Genomic DNA, 15,776 nt, shown 5'->3' on the forward strand with positions numbered 1-15,776 from the left:
ACATTAATTCGGTATCAGCAGCATTTTCTAGCATTTCCAATCCTAGAAAAAATTATAACTGCACATACCTCATTAGCAGAATAAACTGCACGCCATTCTCCCGCTGAAGTTACCTCACTCCTCAGACATATGTAAGAACAGCAATGGATCTTAGTTACAACCTGCTAAGATCATAGAAAACTCAGGCAGATTCTTCTTCTACTTCTGCCTGAGATAAAATAGTACAACTCCGGTACCATTTAAAATAACAAACTTTTGATTGAAGAAAATAAACTATTTTTTACCACTCTCTCTTACTACCTCCTCCATGCGTGTTGAGAGTTGCAAGAGAATGACTGGATATGGCAGTTAGGGGAGGAGCTATATAACAGCTCTGCTGTGGGTGTCCTCTTGCAACTTCCTGTTGGGAATTAGAATATCCCACAAGTAATGGATGATCCGTGGACTGGATATACCTTACAAGAGAAATAGCACATTATCCATAGTTTCATTCCCATCTTGTGCTGTTGCAAATAAACAAATGTAGTGAACAAATGCAGTAAACAGACAGTGAATAAAACTAACGGTAAACAGTCTCCAGCATAGATCCAGCAACAGTGTTAATCTAAGTGTTAGATGTTAATCCACCAAGTGGCAAGGTTATTTCAACACACAACTCTCACCCGACCCTTGTAACACATAGAATGGTTCCAGGCATGATACATCTAACTGCCGCCTGTGTGAGGCGCTCTGAAATACTAACAGCATCAATGACGGACATTTTGGTTAAAAAAAAAACAAAAAAACCCAGGGCTGTGTTTTATGGGATTTTTACCTATTATGGATAAATGCTGGAGCTCCAGTCTGGGTCAGAGTGTATCTGTGGTATGGCACTAAAGTACATGCAGAATTAATATGAGTAACAATTAAAATATCATGATACATAACATATTCAAAGTTAAGTGGTCTATTGACTAAAAGGGAAGGACCAATAGGTCTCAATTTTATAACATTAGTGCAACAAATAAACAAAGTAAAACAACACAAATAGAACAGCAATAACAGAATCAGAATGTGAGTCCCGCTGATAACGTTGAGGGGGGAGGGTGAAGGCTACCAGATCCAACCGTTATCTAGATTCAGACAGTCTGACATATCTATATTGTGTGTTAGAGTTATTTAGCAAACATTTTTTTAACCAGGGAAATTAACCATCATTAGCGTTGTGCAGCGATATACCTAAACTTTGGTCAGAGTGTGTAAAGCTTAGGATATAATGAGTAGGGTAACAGTTCATCCAACTCCTGTAACTAAATGGGTATTACAATACTTTTGCCAAGCAACCGAGGCAGTTCCGTGGCCACCCAGGCCTGCTTGCCGCAATCTAAGTCTGTTCCACTTCATTCCTGGTATGGTGACTAGTCGTGCAGATATTGTCTTCAGATGAAGGCCCTGTCGGTATTTATATTTAGTGATGAGCATGTATTGCAAGACGAGTAGCTCCCTGGTTATTCTTGCGGGAGTAGAAGTGCTGTAAACGGCTCTCTCTTCACTGCTTTTTCCAGGTGGGGTAAGCGCCAGAAGTGGCGGCAAGGGTAGCAGTGTGTCTCTCCCTAGAACTAGAGATAGATCTATGGCAGGTTTTAACGTAGACAGACAGGGGGAGTTTCCCTAGTCGCCGGTGTTGCCGCTACCCCTCCGATCAGTGTTGGAATTGGGTCCATAAGGATACTACACTTCTCCCGTGTGCGAGATGTTGTGTTGCTCATTAGGTTTTGGAACGCAGGGCCATATTGACTGGAGATGATCTTTTTTGGCCGGAAAGATTGTTCCTTTAGTTTCACTATTGCGCATAGGTCTGCGCAGGAAGATAGGAGTCGATCCAGCCTAGGCATAAATATGGCTCTTACTTCAGCTAGAACTTGAGCATCATTGTATGATTCTTCAGTAGTGGATATATCCATTATAGAGGATCAGTAAAGAATGCCGGTACTTAAATGTAAACTATCTACCATCTGGCGGTGAGAAAAGAGAAAAAAAAAAAAAAAAGAAAACGCGCCACAGCGCCAAATGTCCTTTTCAGCTATAAGTTGCTTCTTGGCGGCCAAGGGGTGGTATTCCTCGATCCAGGAAAGTTCCCGGGCACAGATTTTGCCAAGGGATGTTAGGATGGCGAAATACATAGCCACTTATTCTATGAGCTGCACAGAGCCTCAAGAGTCCGTGGCCATCTTCAAGCGCCGCCCACCGGAAGTCCTAAACTTGAGTTTTACTATAAAATTATGTTTTATTGGGAAACTAATCTCCCCCTAGGCTAGGCGGTAATACTCCTTAGGGTACTTACTGGTCCCACTGATGCTATTACCAAGGTTCCACAATATCCAATCTCCATTGGAAATTGTGTTTACTTAATAGCTTCTTGTGAACCAGAACTTATCAGGCACCCAGCTAGTAACAGGGTAATACATAGCAATTATGTATATTTACATTATGTCTTTTTCTTTAATTTCTTTCCTTTCCTCATTCTTGTTCTTTTCTTATTTATTCTCATATTTTTATTCTGTTTTTTTTTTCTAAATATTAACAAAAGTTTTATACTCTGTGTTTGTCACAATGATAATCATATAACCAGAGCAACAGATTACAACATAAAGATACTTCTGCCGCTTCACCATCAAGTTGATATTGTGATAATCTCTTTTATCAGCTGTGTGCCATACCTACTACCAGTCAAATTATGGACAATTGTTAATATCATCAATCAAACAGGCAAAAAAATCAAACTAAGTCTGAAGAACCTTCCTACCAAAGGCTGCCTCACAAGAAGCAAAAACATAAAAATGGTAGAAATTTGTAAAAGTATGCAAAGGAGACCAGGTAGCTGCCTTACAAATCTGATCAACTGAAGCCTCATTCTTGAAAGCCCAAGAAATGACAACTGACCTAGTAGAATGAGCAGTAATCTGCTGCGGTGAAGTCTGACCTGCCTCCAAATAAGCTTTGTGAATCAAAGTTTCAACCAACAGGCCAAAGAATCAGCAGAAACTTTCTGACCCTTCTTAAGACCAGAAAATGAACAAACAAACTAGAAGTACTTAGTAGCATCAATGTAATATTACACTAACAACGTCCAAAGAATACAAAGATCTCTCTAAAGCATTTTTAGGATTAGGACATAAAGAAGGAACAACAATGTCTCTAAAAATGTTGTATAAAGAAATAACCTTAGGCAAAAAAAGAAAATTAATTCCAAAAACAGCCTTATCCTGATGAAAAATCAAATAAGGAGGATCACAAGAAAAAGCAGATAATATCCATTTTATGTATAGGTTCAAAAGGAGGCGCTTGAAAAACCCTTGACAACAAGTTAGGATTCCATGGAGGAGAAATTGGCTTGATTACAGGTTCAATATGGAACAGAGCCTGAACAAAACTATGAAAATCAGGAATATTAGCAATCTTCCTGTGGAACAAAACTGAAAGAGCAGAAAGCTGCCCCTTCAGAGAACTAGCATATAGGCCCTTATCCAGACCATCCTGCAAGAATTGCAAAATTCTGGGAATTCTATAAGAAATGCCAGGGAAAAAACTATGATCTATACACCAAGAAATAAAGGCCTTCCAGACCTTGTAATAGATTCTCATAGTTACAGGCTTATGAGCCTGAATCAAAATTTCAATCACATAATCAGAGAAACCCCTATGTCTGAGGGCTAAACTCTCAATTTCCATGCAATCAGTTCAGAGACTTGAGATCCAGATGGGAAAAAGAATCTTGAGACAGAAGGTCTGGCCGCAGAGGCAGAGACCAATGATGACAGCTGGACATTTGAACCAGATTTGAATACCAAATCCTGCAAGGCCATTCTGGGGCAATCAGGATTACTGATGACTTCTCTATGCTAATCTTGGAAATCACTCTGGGAAGAAGAACCAGAGGAGAAAACAGATAAACAAGCTGAAAAGTCCAAGGAACTACTAAAGCATCTACTTATTCTGCCTGAAGATTCCTGGACCTCGCAAAGTACCTGGGAAGTTTGTTGTTTGGGAGAACCCAAAGATCCACAATCTGATTGAACACATCCTGATGAAGAGACCACTCCCATGGATGTAAAGATTGATGACTGAGAAAGTCTGCCTCCCAGTTGTTCACCCCTGGAATATGAATCGCAAAGACTAGACAGGAATTGGTTTCTACCCATGAGAGAATTTGAGACAACTCCATCATTGCTAGGGAACTGTGAGTTCCCACCTTATAATAAACATAAGTTACTGCTGTGACATTATCTGTCTGGAAATGGAGATTATACTCTGTTTTCAACACAGGACAAACTCTAGAACATTGATTGGTAACCTCACCACCCGAGGATCCCAAACTACCTGTGTTCTCAGAGACCCCCAAACAGCTTCCCAACCTGAGAAACTTGCATCTGTAGTGATCACAGTCCAGGTAGGATGAGCAAAAGAAGCCCCTTGAATAATAAACTGATGATCCAGCCACGAAGTCAGAGACAAACTTGTACTGAGATACAGACATATCCTTTGAGACAGCTGAGTATAATCTCTACACATTGACAAAGTATACAAAGCTGAAGAGGCCTCATGTGAAAATGTGCAAAAGGAATTGCATCTGAAGCTGCAATCATGAGACCTAGGACTTCCATACAAAGAGCAACGGAGGGAAATGAGAGAGACTGAAGGTTCAGACAAGCCGACACCAATTGTAACCTTCTTTGCTCTGTTAGATTCAGTCTCCATGAGTCCTTCTCTATTTGAAAACCCCCCAAAAAGTTACATTTGCCTGAGGAACAAGAACTTTTTGGAAAATTGACCCTCCAACTATGCTGTTGAAGAAACAACTAGAGTCGGTTGGTGTGAGATTCTGCTAAAGGAAAAGATGGAGCTTGAACCAAGATGTTGTCCAGGTATGGAAACACTGCAATACCCTGAGACCTGATCATAGACAAAAGGGCACCCCGAATCTTTGTGAATATGCTTGGATCTGTAGCCAGACCAAATGGTACAACAACAAACTGAAAATGCCTCTCCATGAAGACAAACCTCAGAATCTGGAAATGTTATTTATGAACTGGAACATGAAGTCAAGCATCCTTTAAATCTATTGTGGACATAAACTGACCTTGCTATACAAAAGGCATAATAGTCTGAATAGTTTACATTTTGAAAGATGGAATCCTTGCAAACTTGTTCAAAACTTTCAGATCCAGAACTGGTCGAAAAGTACCTTCCTTCTTTGGAACAATGAAGAGATTTGAATAAAATCCTATCCCCTGTTCCTGCAAAGGAACTAGAATAATCACCTCCATAGCTTCCAGATTTGAGACAGACTTGAAAAAAAGCTTGAGCTTTTACAGGATTCCTTGGAACTTTGGACAGAAAAAAAAACCTTCCTCTTGGAGGCCTTGTTTTGAATCTTATTTGATATTCCTGAGAAATTATATTCAGAACCCAGGGGTCTGGAGCAGACTGAAACCAAGCCCCCCTGAAAGAGGCTTAATCTGCCCCCTAACAAAACCTCTGGATTGGGGGACCGCACCCAAATGCAGTTTTAGTAGAAGGGATAGATTTCTTGTCCTGCTTTGACTTGTTCCAGTTAGCACTAGGTCTCCAGACTGAAGCAGAGGTGCGTTGCTTTTGAGCAGAGGAGTCAACCTTTTGTTCCCTATTCTGACAAAAGGAACGAAAACGATTCTGTCCTGAGGAAGAAAAGCCCCTTTACCTCCAGTAACAGTAGATATAATAGAATTTAAATCAGAACCAAACAATTTCTTTCTGAAAGGAAAGAGATAATAATCTGTATGTTGATACCATAACAGCGGACCAGGATTTAAGACACAAGGCTCTTCTGGCAAGGACTGGCAAAGACATGCTTTTGATATTAATCATAATAATATCAAATACAGCATCACAAATAAAATAATTGGCACTTTTAAGTAAACCCAACAGATTTGCACTAGAATACTGTTCTGAAAGACTAGACAACCAGTAAGTAGAAGCAGCAGCCACATCAGAAATAGAAATAGCTGGCCTGAGCAAATAGCCTGAATGTAAAAAGGCCCTTCTATGAAAATACTCTAATTTTCTATCTAAAGGGTCTAAATAAGTACTGTCTTCTAAAGGAATAGTAGTATGTTTAGCAAGAGTGGAAATTGCCCTATCAAGCTTGGAAATTGTTTCCCACAAATCAATATTAGCAGCATAAAGGATATAACTTTTTAAACCTTGCAGAAGGGGTAAATGAATTATCTGGCTTAGACCATTCCCTAGAAATCATGTCAGAGACAGCATCAGGAATAGGAAAAACTGAATTTAAAGAATTACAAGGCTTATCATTAGAAACTGTATGATCTTTAACCCCTAAAGTAATTAAGATCTCCTTAAAAGAGAACAAATATGATCAACTTTAAACATAAAAAAGAAAATATCAGGATGAACATCAGATGAGGAGTCCTCATCACAAGGGGAAACTTCACCATCTGAAGACATAACAGTATCCCTGGTTTCAGGGCATATATAACTTGGAGAAGATAAAATCTGAACTGACTTTTTACGCTTGTTTGAAGGCGGGAGAGCAGCCATTACCTCAGAAACTGCAGCCTTGATAACATTTTTCACAGTAGGTGAAACATTGTCAGCATTCTCCTGTAATAAACAGCATTAGGTTGGTCTGACTGCATTATTAATTATAAAACGTGAGTCATAGCAATGAGCCAGAAAAGCCACTTTTTTTTTTTTATATGCACACCTAAAAATGGTAGATAGGTGCTCAGGGGACTCAGTTTGTTTGGTAGATTTAGGGACAAAATCAGATTGCTCCATTATAGATATGTCAAAGCAATGCAATAAACACCATAACGCCCTTAAAAAGCTTGAGGAATGGAAATCATATTATCCCCTGCTAAGTAGCTTTTTAAATAAACTCACAGGTACAATGCACGCTAAGCCAAATTACAAAGCAAAGCAGGAGACATAATCATAACATCCAAAGCCAGATAACGATCAGAACGTGCACAAAAGAAACTAACAGCTAAAAGGAATTTTAATGTGCCAAAAACCTTACGTGCGCATAGCCAAGGACAAATGTGTGCTAACTTGACGTGCTTAAACCGGTTCTATGGAAAGACTAAAAGGGACGTGCGCTAACTCGACATGCGCAACCACAATATGCTTAAGCCTAAAGGCTGATGCACAAAATTTAAAATAAGAGTGCCAAAAAAAAAACGACACAAGAAAAACAGCAAGGGAATAGTGTAAAGAATTCTTTCCCAGGGCCATATATATTAGCAAATAACAGAATTTATGTTTACCTGATAAATTACTTTCTCCTACGGTGTATCCGGTCCACGGCTTCATCCTTACTTGTGGGATATTCTCAATCCCTACAGGAAGTGGCAAAGAGAGCACACAGCAGAGCTGTCCATATAGCTCCCCTCAGGCTCCGCCCCACCAGTCATTCAACCGGCGGTTAGGAAAAAAAGGAGAACCATAGGGTGCAGTGGTGACTGTAGTCTACAAAAATAAATTTAAACCTGACCAAATGCCAGGGTGGGCCGTGGACCGGATACACCGTAGGAGAAAGAAATTTATCAGGTAAACATAAATTCTGTTTTCTCCTACATTGGTGTATCCGGTCCACGGCTTCATCCTTACTTGTGGGAACCAATACCAAAGCTTTAGGACACGGATGAAGGGAGGAAACAAGTCAGGTAACCTAAACGGAAGGCACCACTGCTTGTAAAACCTTTCTCCCAAAGATAGCCTCCGAAGAAGCAAAAGTATCGAATTTGTAAAATTTGGCAAATGTATGCAGTGAAGACCAAGTCGCTGCCTTACAGATCTGTTCAACAGAAGCCTCATTCTTGAAAGCCCATGTGGAAGCCACAGCTCTAGTAGAGTGAGCTGTAATTCGTTCAGGAGGCTGCCTTCCAGCAGTCTCATAAGCCAACCGGATGATGCTTTTCAGTCAGAAAGACAGAGAGGTCGCAGTTGCCTTTTGACCTCTCCTCTTGCCAGAATAGACGACAAACAAGGACGATGTTTGTCTGAAGTCTTTAGTTGCTTTTAGATAAAACTTAAAAGCACGAACCACATCAAGATTGTGTAACTTTCCAAGATAGTAACTTAATATCTATGGAATGTAGAGGTTCAAACGGAACCCCTTGAAGAACTGAAGAACTAAATTTAGACTCCATGGAGGAGCCACAGGTCTGTAGACAGGCTTGATTCTGACTAAAGCCTGTACAAACGCCTGAACATCTGGCATGGCTGCCAGACGCTTGTGTAACAAAACAGACAGAGCAGATATCTGTCCTTTTAAGGAACTAGCTGACAGACCTTTCTCCAATCCTTCTTGGAGAAAAGATAGTATCCTTGGAATCCTAATCTTACTCCATGAGTAACCCTTGGATTCGCACCAGCAAAGATATTTCCGCCATATCTTATGGTAAATTTTCCTGGTGACAGGCTTTCTAGCCTGGATCAGAGTATCTATAACTGATTCCGAAAACCCACGCTTAGCTAGAATCAAGCGTTCAATCTCCAAGCAGTCAGTTGCAGAGAAACTAGGTTTGGATGTTCGAATGGACCTTGAATTAGAAGGTCCTGCCTCAAAGGTAGCTTCCATGGTGGAACCGATGACATATTCACCAGGTCTGCATACCAAGTCCTGCGTGGCCACGCAGGAGCTATCAGAATTACCGAAGCCTTCTCCTGTTTGATCCTGGCTACTAGCCGGGGGAGAAGAGGAAACGGTGGAAAGACATAAGCTAGATTGAACGACCAAGGCGCTACTAAGGCATCAACCAATGTCGCCTTGGGATCCCTGGACCTGGACCCGTAACGTGGAACATGGGAGTTCTGACGTGACGCCATCAGATCCAGATCTGGAATGCCCCATAGTTGAGTTAACTGGGCAAAAACCTCCGGGTGAAGTTCCCACTCCCCCGGATGGAAAGTCTGACGACTCAGATAATCCGCTTCCCAGTTGTCCACTCCTGGGATGTGAATTGCTGATAGATGGCAGGAGTGATCCTCTGCCCATTTGATGATCTTGGATACCTCCCTCATCGCCAGGGAACTCTTTGTTCCCCCCTGATGAATGATGTACGCTACAGTCGTCATGTTGTCCGACTGAAATCTGATGAATTTGGCCTCCGCTAGTTGAGGCCATGCCTGGAGCGCATTGAATATCGCTCTCAATTCCAAAATGTTTATCAGGAGAAGAGATTCTTCCCGAGACCATAGACCCTGAGCTTTCAGGGACTCCCAGACCGCACCCCAGCCTAAGAGGCTGGCGTCGGTCGTGACAATGATCCACTCCGGTCTGCGGAAACTCATTCCCTGAGACAACCACCAGAGGAGTGAGTCTCTGGTTTTCTGGTCCATTTGTATCTGGGGAGACAAATCTGCATAATCCCCATTCCACTGTTTGAGCATGCACAGTTGCAATGGTCTTAAATGAATTCGAGCAAAGGGAACCACGTCCATTGCCGCAACCATTAGTCCTATTACCTCCATGCACTGAGCTATGGAGGGTTGAGGAATGGATTGAAGAACTCGACAAGTGTTCAAAAGTTTTAACTTCCTGACCTCTGTCAGAAAGATCTTCATTTCTACCGAGTCTATTATTGTTCCCAGGAAGGGAACCCTTGTGAACGGGGACAGAGAACTCTTTTCTATGTTCACCTTCCACCCGTGAGACCTTAGAAAGGCTAGAACAATGTCCGTATGAGCCTTTGCTTTGTGAAAGGACGATGCTTGTATTAAAATGTCGTCTAGGTAAGGTGCTACTGCAATGCCCCTTGGCCTTAGCACCGCTAGAAGGGACCCTAGCACCTTTGTGAAAATTCTGGGAGCAGTGGCCAATCCGAAGGGAAGAGCCACGAACTGGTAATGCTTGTCCCGAAAGGCGAACCTCAGGAACTGATGGTGATCTTTGTGGATAGGAATATGCAGGTACACATCCTTTAAGTCCACGTTAGTCATATATTGACCCTCCTGGATCATTGGTAAAATTGTCCGAATGGTTTTCCATTTTGAATGATGGAACTCTGAGGAATTTGTTTAGGATTTTTAAATCCAGAATTGGCCTGAAAGTTCCTTCCTTTTTGGGAACTACAAACAGGTTTGAGTAAAATCCTTGTTCTGCTGTTGGAACTGGGGTGTATCACTCCCATTTTTAAAAGGTCTTCTACGCAATGTAAGAATGCCTGTCTCTTTATCTGGTCTAAAGATAAGCGAGACATGTGGAACCTTCCCCTTGGAGGAAGGTCCTTGAATTCTAGAAGATACCCCTGAGAGACAATTTCTAGTGCCCAGTGGTCCAGAACAGCTCTTGCCCAAGCCTGAGCAAAGAGAGAAAGTCTGCCCCCTACTAGATCCGGTCCCGGATCGGGGGCTACCCCTTCATGCTGTCTTGGTACCAGCAGCAGGCTTCTTGGCCTGTTTACCCTTGTTCCAGCCTTGCAATGGCTTCCATGCTGGTTTGGGCTGTGATGCGTTACCCTCTTGCCTAGTGGCTGTAGAGGTAGAAGCCGGTCCGTTCCTGAAATTGCGAAAGGAACGAAAATTAGACTTATTTTTAGCTTTGAAAGGTCTATCCTGTGGAAGGGCATGGCCCTTTTCCCCAGTGATATCTGAAATAATTTCTTTCAACTCTGGCCCGAATAGGGTCTTACCCTTGAAAGGAATATTAAGCAATTTTGTTTTGGACGACACATCCGCCGACCAAGATTTTAACCAAAGCGTTCTGCGCGCCACGATTGCGAAACCAGATTTTTTTGCTGCTAATTTAGCTAACTGCAAAGCGGCATCTGTAATGAAAGAATTAGCCAACTTCAGGGCGTGAATTCTGTCCATGACTTCATCATAAGAAGTCTCCTTCTGGAGCGAGTTTTCTAGTTCCTAAAACCAAAAAGCCGCAGCAGTGGTTACAGGAATAATGCAAGAAATTGGTTGAAGAAGAAAACCCTGTTGAACAAAAATTTTCTTAAGTAAACCTTCTAATTTTTTATCCATAGGGTCTTTGAAAGCGCAACTGTCTTCTATTGGTACAGTCGTGCGCTTAGCTAGAGTTGAAACTGCCCCCTCTACCTTAGGGACCGTCTGCCACGCGTCCCTTCTGGGGTCAACAATTGGGAACATTTTCTTAAATATAGGAGGGGGAACAAAAGGTACACCTGGCTTCTCCCACTCCGTAGTCACGATATCCGCCACCCTCTTAGGTATCGGAAACGCATCAGTGTGTAATGGGACCTCTAAGAATTTGTCCATTTTACACAATTTTTCTGGGACCACCAAAGGGTCACAATCATCAAGTGTAGCTAGGACCTCCTTAAGTAGGGCGCGGAGGTGTTCTAGCTTAAATTTAAATGCTATGGTATCAGGCTCTGCCTACTGAGAAACTTTTCCTGTGTCAGAAATTTCTCCCTCAGACAGGCCCTCCCTCACCGCCAAGTCAGATTGATGTGAGGGCACTACAGATAAATTATCCTCTGCGTCTGCTTGCTCATTTTCTGTATTTAAAACTGAGCAATCACGCTTCCTTGGAAAAGCTGGCAGTTTGGATAAAAATGCTGCGAGAGAATTATCCATTACTGCCGCTAACTGTTGCATAGTAATAGCAATTGGTGCGCTAGATGTACTGGGCATCGCTTGCGCGGGCATAGCTGGTGTTGACACAGAAGGAGGGAATAGCGGGCTATCCTCACTACCTTCAGCTAAAGAATCATCTTGGGCTATATCTTTAAGTGTGATTGTACGGTCCTTAAGCTGTTTGGACGCTATGGCACACTTCACACATAAATTTAATGGGGGAACCACCTTGGCCTTTGAACATACAGAACATAGGCTATCTGAAGGGTCAGACATCTTTGACAGACTTAAACAGAACTTCAATGCAATAAAAATTATTTTTGACAAAAACGTTACTGTGTCTTTAAATAATAAAAGTGCACACTTTATTACTGAAACATCAAAAAACCATCAAATAAACATCTGATTTTAATGAAATTTTCACCACAGTGTCTTAATGCTTTGAAAAGATTGCACACAAATTTTCATACCAATTAACCCCTTAATGCCCAAACCGGAGCTAATAACAGCAGTTAACCGGTTAAAAACACTACAGTACAATGCCACAGCCTCTACTGTGGCTTTTACCTTCCTTAGGGATTATTTAAGTAGGAAATAAGCCTCTCTGAAGTCCTTTCTGATGCCTCTGGACTCCCCAGGTGAAGCTGCATGAACTGCCTAGTCAAAACAACTGCGCAATTGAGGCGCGAAAATGAGGCCTCCTCCCTCTTCATTCCAGAGTGGAGGGGCCTTTCTGACTAGATTAGGTGTCCAAATAAGTGCCAGGCGCAAATTAAACCCCATAAGTGTTTTAAAGTCTGAAAAAACACCTTATTTATAGTGAAAACATGCTAAAAAGCAATCGATTAAGCCCACAATAGTGTCAACCAGCATAGAGCCCTTAATATAAGCCATCATTTTATACAGAGTCTAAGAAAAATGGCTTACCTATCCCTGAGGGAATTTCTGACAGTTTTCTAGCATTACATGGTCTTGTTAGAAAAATGACTGATCATACCTGAAGCAGTTAAGCCTGCAAACTGTTCCCCCCAACTGATGTTCTCTGGTATTCAACAGTCCTGCGTGGGAACAGCAATGGATTTTAGTTACTGGTGCTAAAATCATATTCCTCTCAGCAGAAATCTTCATCACTTTCTGCTTCAGAGTAAATAGTACAAGCCGGCACTATTTTAAAATAACAAACTCTTGATAGAAGAATAAAAAACTACAACTAAACACCACATACTCTTTACCACCCCCGTGGAGGAGCTACTAGTTAGAGCGGCAAAGAGAATGACTGGGGGCGAAGCCTGAGGGGAGCTATATGGACAGCTCTGCTGTGTACTCTCTTTGCCACTTCCTGTAGGGATTGAGAATATCCCACAAGTAAGGATGAAGCCGTGGACTGGATACACCAATGTAGGAGAAATATATATATATATATATATATATATATATATACATACACACACACACACACACACACACACAAACTTAAAAAGTGCCCATAACATAGTTATAGAGTGTCTAAAATGTTTCATAAATTATACTTACCAATAGACACTCGTCAGCCAGTAAATAAGCAGCAGACAGCCAAACCAGTACTAAAACATATCAACAGAGGTTAAGAAATAGGAGTATATTGTAGATCCGTAAAGGGAGGCAAAAGACAAATCCCTGCAACCAATTACGGCAAGGTTATGAGAAATTTCCCATGGAGGTGTAAAAATGAATCATAAACCATACCCCATATACATATCTCTGACAAACACTGTACTCTGAAGAGAAACCGGACCTCAACAAAGACTGAAAACCCCTTTCTCTGAAGGATCAAATTCACATCTTCAAACAGCTCCAGCAGAGGCAAAGTAAAGAATGAGGTATGTTTGAGGGTTTTTATAGGGCTCTTGGGGTTTGGGAATCTTTGCCTTCTCCTAGTGGTAGAGAAGAGTAATTCCCAGGAGTAATGGATTGTGAACTCTCACCGCCTGTATGAAAGAAATGTCATCTGAATCATGAAAGTTTAATTTTGACTTTCATAACCCTTTAATCAAATAGGGGTTTATGTTTAGGAGTTAATAAGGTTGAGGGTTTATGGGTGTGTGAGCTAATGTAGTTGGTAAGATAAATGATAAGAAGTTAATGCAACCAAGCTGTGGAAGTTGCTCTAATTAACCAGTGAGTCTCGTAGTATAATCATGAATAAATAATAATTTGCATCCCTCAATGTCACTCTTGGACCCTGTTTTAATCGGAGCATGGCAGCCATTTCAAAGTGGCCAGAAACTATATTCCTTTTAACATAACTTTTTTTTACCATTCCTGCTGCATGGTATAGAAGAGCGTGCAGGAGGCTATTTGCAGCTTAATACAGGGAGTGCAGAATTATTAGGCAAGTTGTATTTTTGAGGATTAATTTTATTATTGAACAACAACCATGTTCTCAATGAACCCAAAAAACTCATTAATATCAAAGCTGAATATTTTTGGAAGTAGTTTTTAGTTTGTTTTTAGTTATAGCTATTTTAGGGGGATATCTGTGTGTGCAGGTGACTATTACTGTGCATAATTATTAGGCAACTTAACAAAAAACAAATATATACCCATTTCAATTATTTATTTTTACCAGTGAAACCAATATAACATCTCAACATTCACAAATATACATTTCTGACATTCAAAAACAAAACAAAAACAAATCAGTGACCAATATAGCCACCTTTCTTTGCAAGGACACTCAAAAGCCTGCCATCCATGGATTCTGTCAGTGTTTTGATCTGTTCACCATCAACATTGCGTGCAGCAGCAACCGCAGCCTCCCAGACACTGTTCAGAGAGGTGTACTGTTTTCCCTCCTTGTAAATCTCACATTTGATGATGGACCACAGGTTCTCAATGGGGTTCAGATCAGGTGAACAAGGAGGCCATGTCATTAGATTTTCTTCTTTTATACCCTTTCTTGCCAGCCACGCTGTGGAGTACTTGGACACGTGTGATGGAGCATTGTCCTGCATGAAAATCATGTTTTTCTTGAAGGATGCAGACTTCTTCCTGTACCACTGCTTGAAGAAGGTGTTTTCCAGAAACTGGCAGTAGGACTGGGAGTTGAGCTTGACTCCATTCTCAACCCGAAAAGGCCCCACAAGCTCATCTTTGATGATACCAGCCCAAACCAGTACTCCACCTCCACCTTGCTGGCGTCTGAGTCGGACTGGAGCTCTCTGCCCTTTACCAATCCAGCCACGGGCCCATCCATCTGGCCCATCAAGACTCACTCTCATTTCATCAGTCCATAAAACCTTAGAAAAATCAGTCTTGAGATATTTCTTAGCCCAGTCTTGACGTTTCAGCTTGTGTGTCTTGTTCAGTGGTGGTCGTCTTTCAGCCTTTCTTACCTTGGCCATGTCTCTGAGTATTGCACACCTTGTGCTTTTGGGCACTCCAGTGATGTTGCAGCTCTGAAATATGGCCAAACTGGTGGCAAGTGGCATCTTGGCAGCTGCATGCTTGACTTTCTCAGTTCATGGGCAGTTATTTTGTGCCTTGGCTTTTCCACACGCTTCTTGCGACCCTGTTGACTATTTTGAATGAAACGCTTGATTGTTCGATGATCACGCTTCAGAAGCTTTGCAATTTTAAGAGTGCTGCATCCCTCTGCAAGATATCTCACTATTTTTGACTTTTCTGAGCCTGTCAAGTCCTTCTTTTGACCCATTTTGCCAAAGGAAAGGAAGTTGCCTAATAATTATGCACACCTGATATAGGGTGTTGATGTCATTAGACCACACCCCTTCTCATTACAGAGATGCACATCACCTAATATGCTTAATTGGTAGTAGGCTTTCGAGCCTATACAGCTTGGAGTAAGACAACATGCATAAAGAGGATGATGTGGTCAAAATACTCATTTGCCTAATAATTCTGCACACAGTGTATAAGGTAATACTTTAAGATGACTAAGGTGCAGACTGTCCCTTTAACCTATGATGTAACTATTTTCTAACACATTTTATGGAAGTGGAATCAGAGAATCTTTAATTCTAAAATACATGATAATCACAAAAGTAAAAAAAAATATTTATAATAAATTAAAGAAGTTATCTTTTTCATTTACCATAAGCAACATGCTTATTCTCCATCACTCCATCCAACTGTAAATGTTCTGACCTTTTTGTCTTTCAGGAAGGCTGGACCTAAAGAAAAGG

At 41.3% G+C, this 15,776-nt stretch overlaps 1 protein-coding gene across 1 annotated transcript in view; it reads right to left on the minus strand.

The window, feature by feature from the left end:
* LOC128662238 (gastrula zinc finger protein XlCGF57.1-like) overlaps positions 1–15,776 on the minus strand; it is a 111,633-nt gene that overhangs the window by 61,946 nt on the left and 33,911 nt on the right. The window contains exon 2 of the mRNA XM_053716062.1: positions 15,686–15,764. Within this exon, the coding sequence (XP_053572037.1) occupies positions 15,686–15,710 (25 nt within the window). The 5' untranslated portion in view covers positions 15,711–15,764. The remainder of the gene's footprint in view (positions 1–15,685; positions 15,765–15,776) is intronic.

Source organism: Bombina bombina, chromosome 6 (genome assembly GCF_027579735.1).
Source record: "Bombina bombina isolate aBomBom1 chromosome 6, aBomBom1.pri, whole genome shotgun sequence".
Taxonomy (NCBI): Eukaryota; Metazoa; Chordata; class Amphibia; order Anura; family Bombinatoridae; genus Bombina; species Bombina bombina.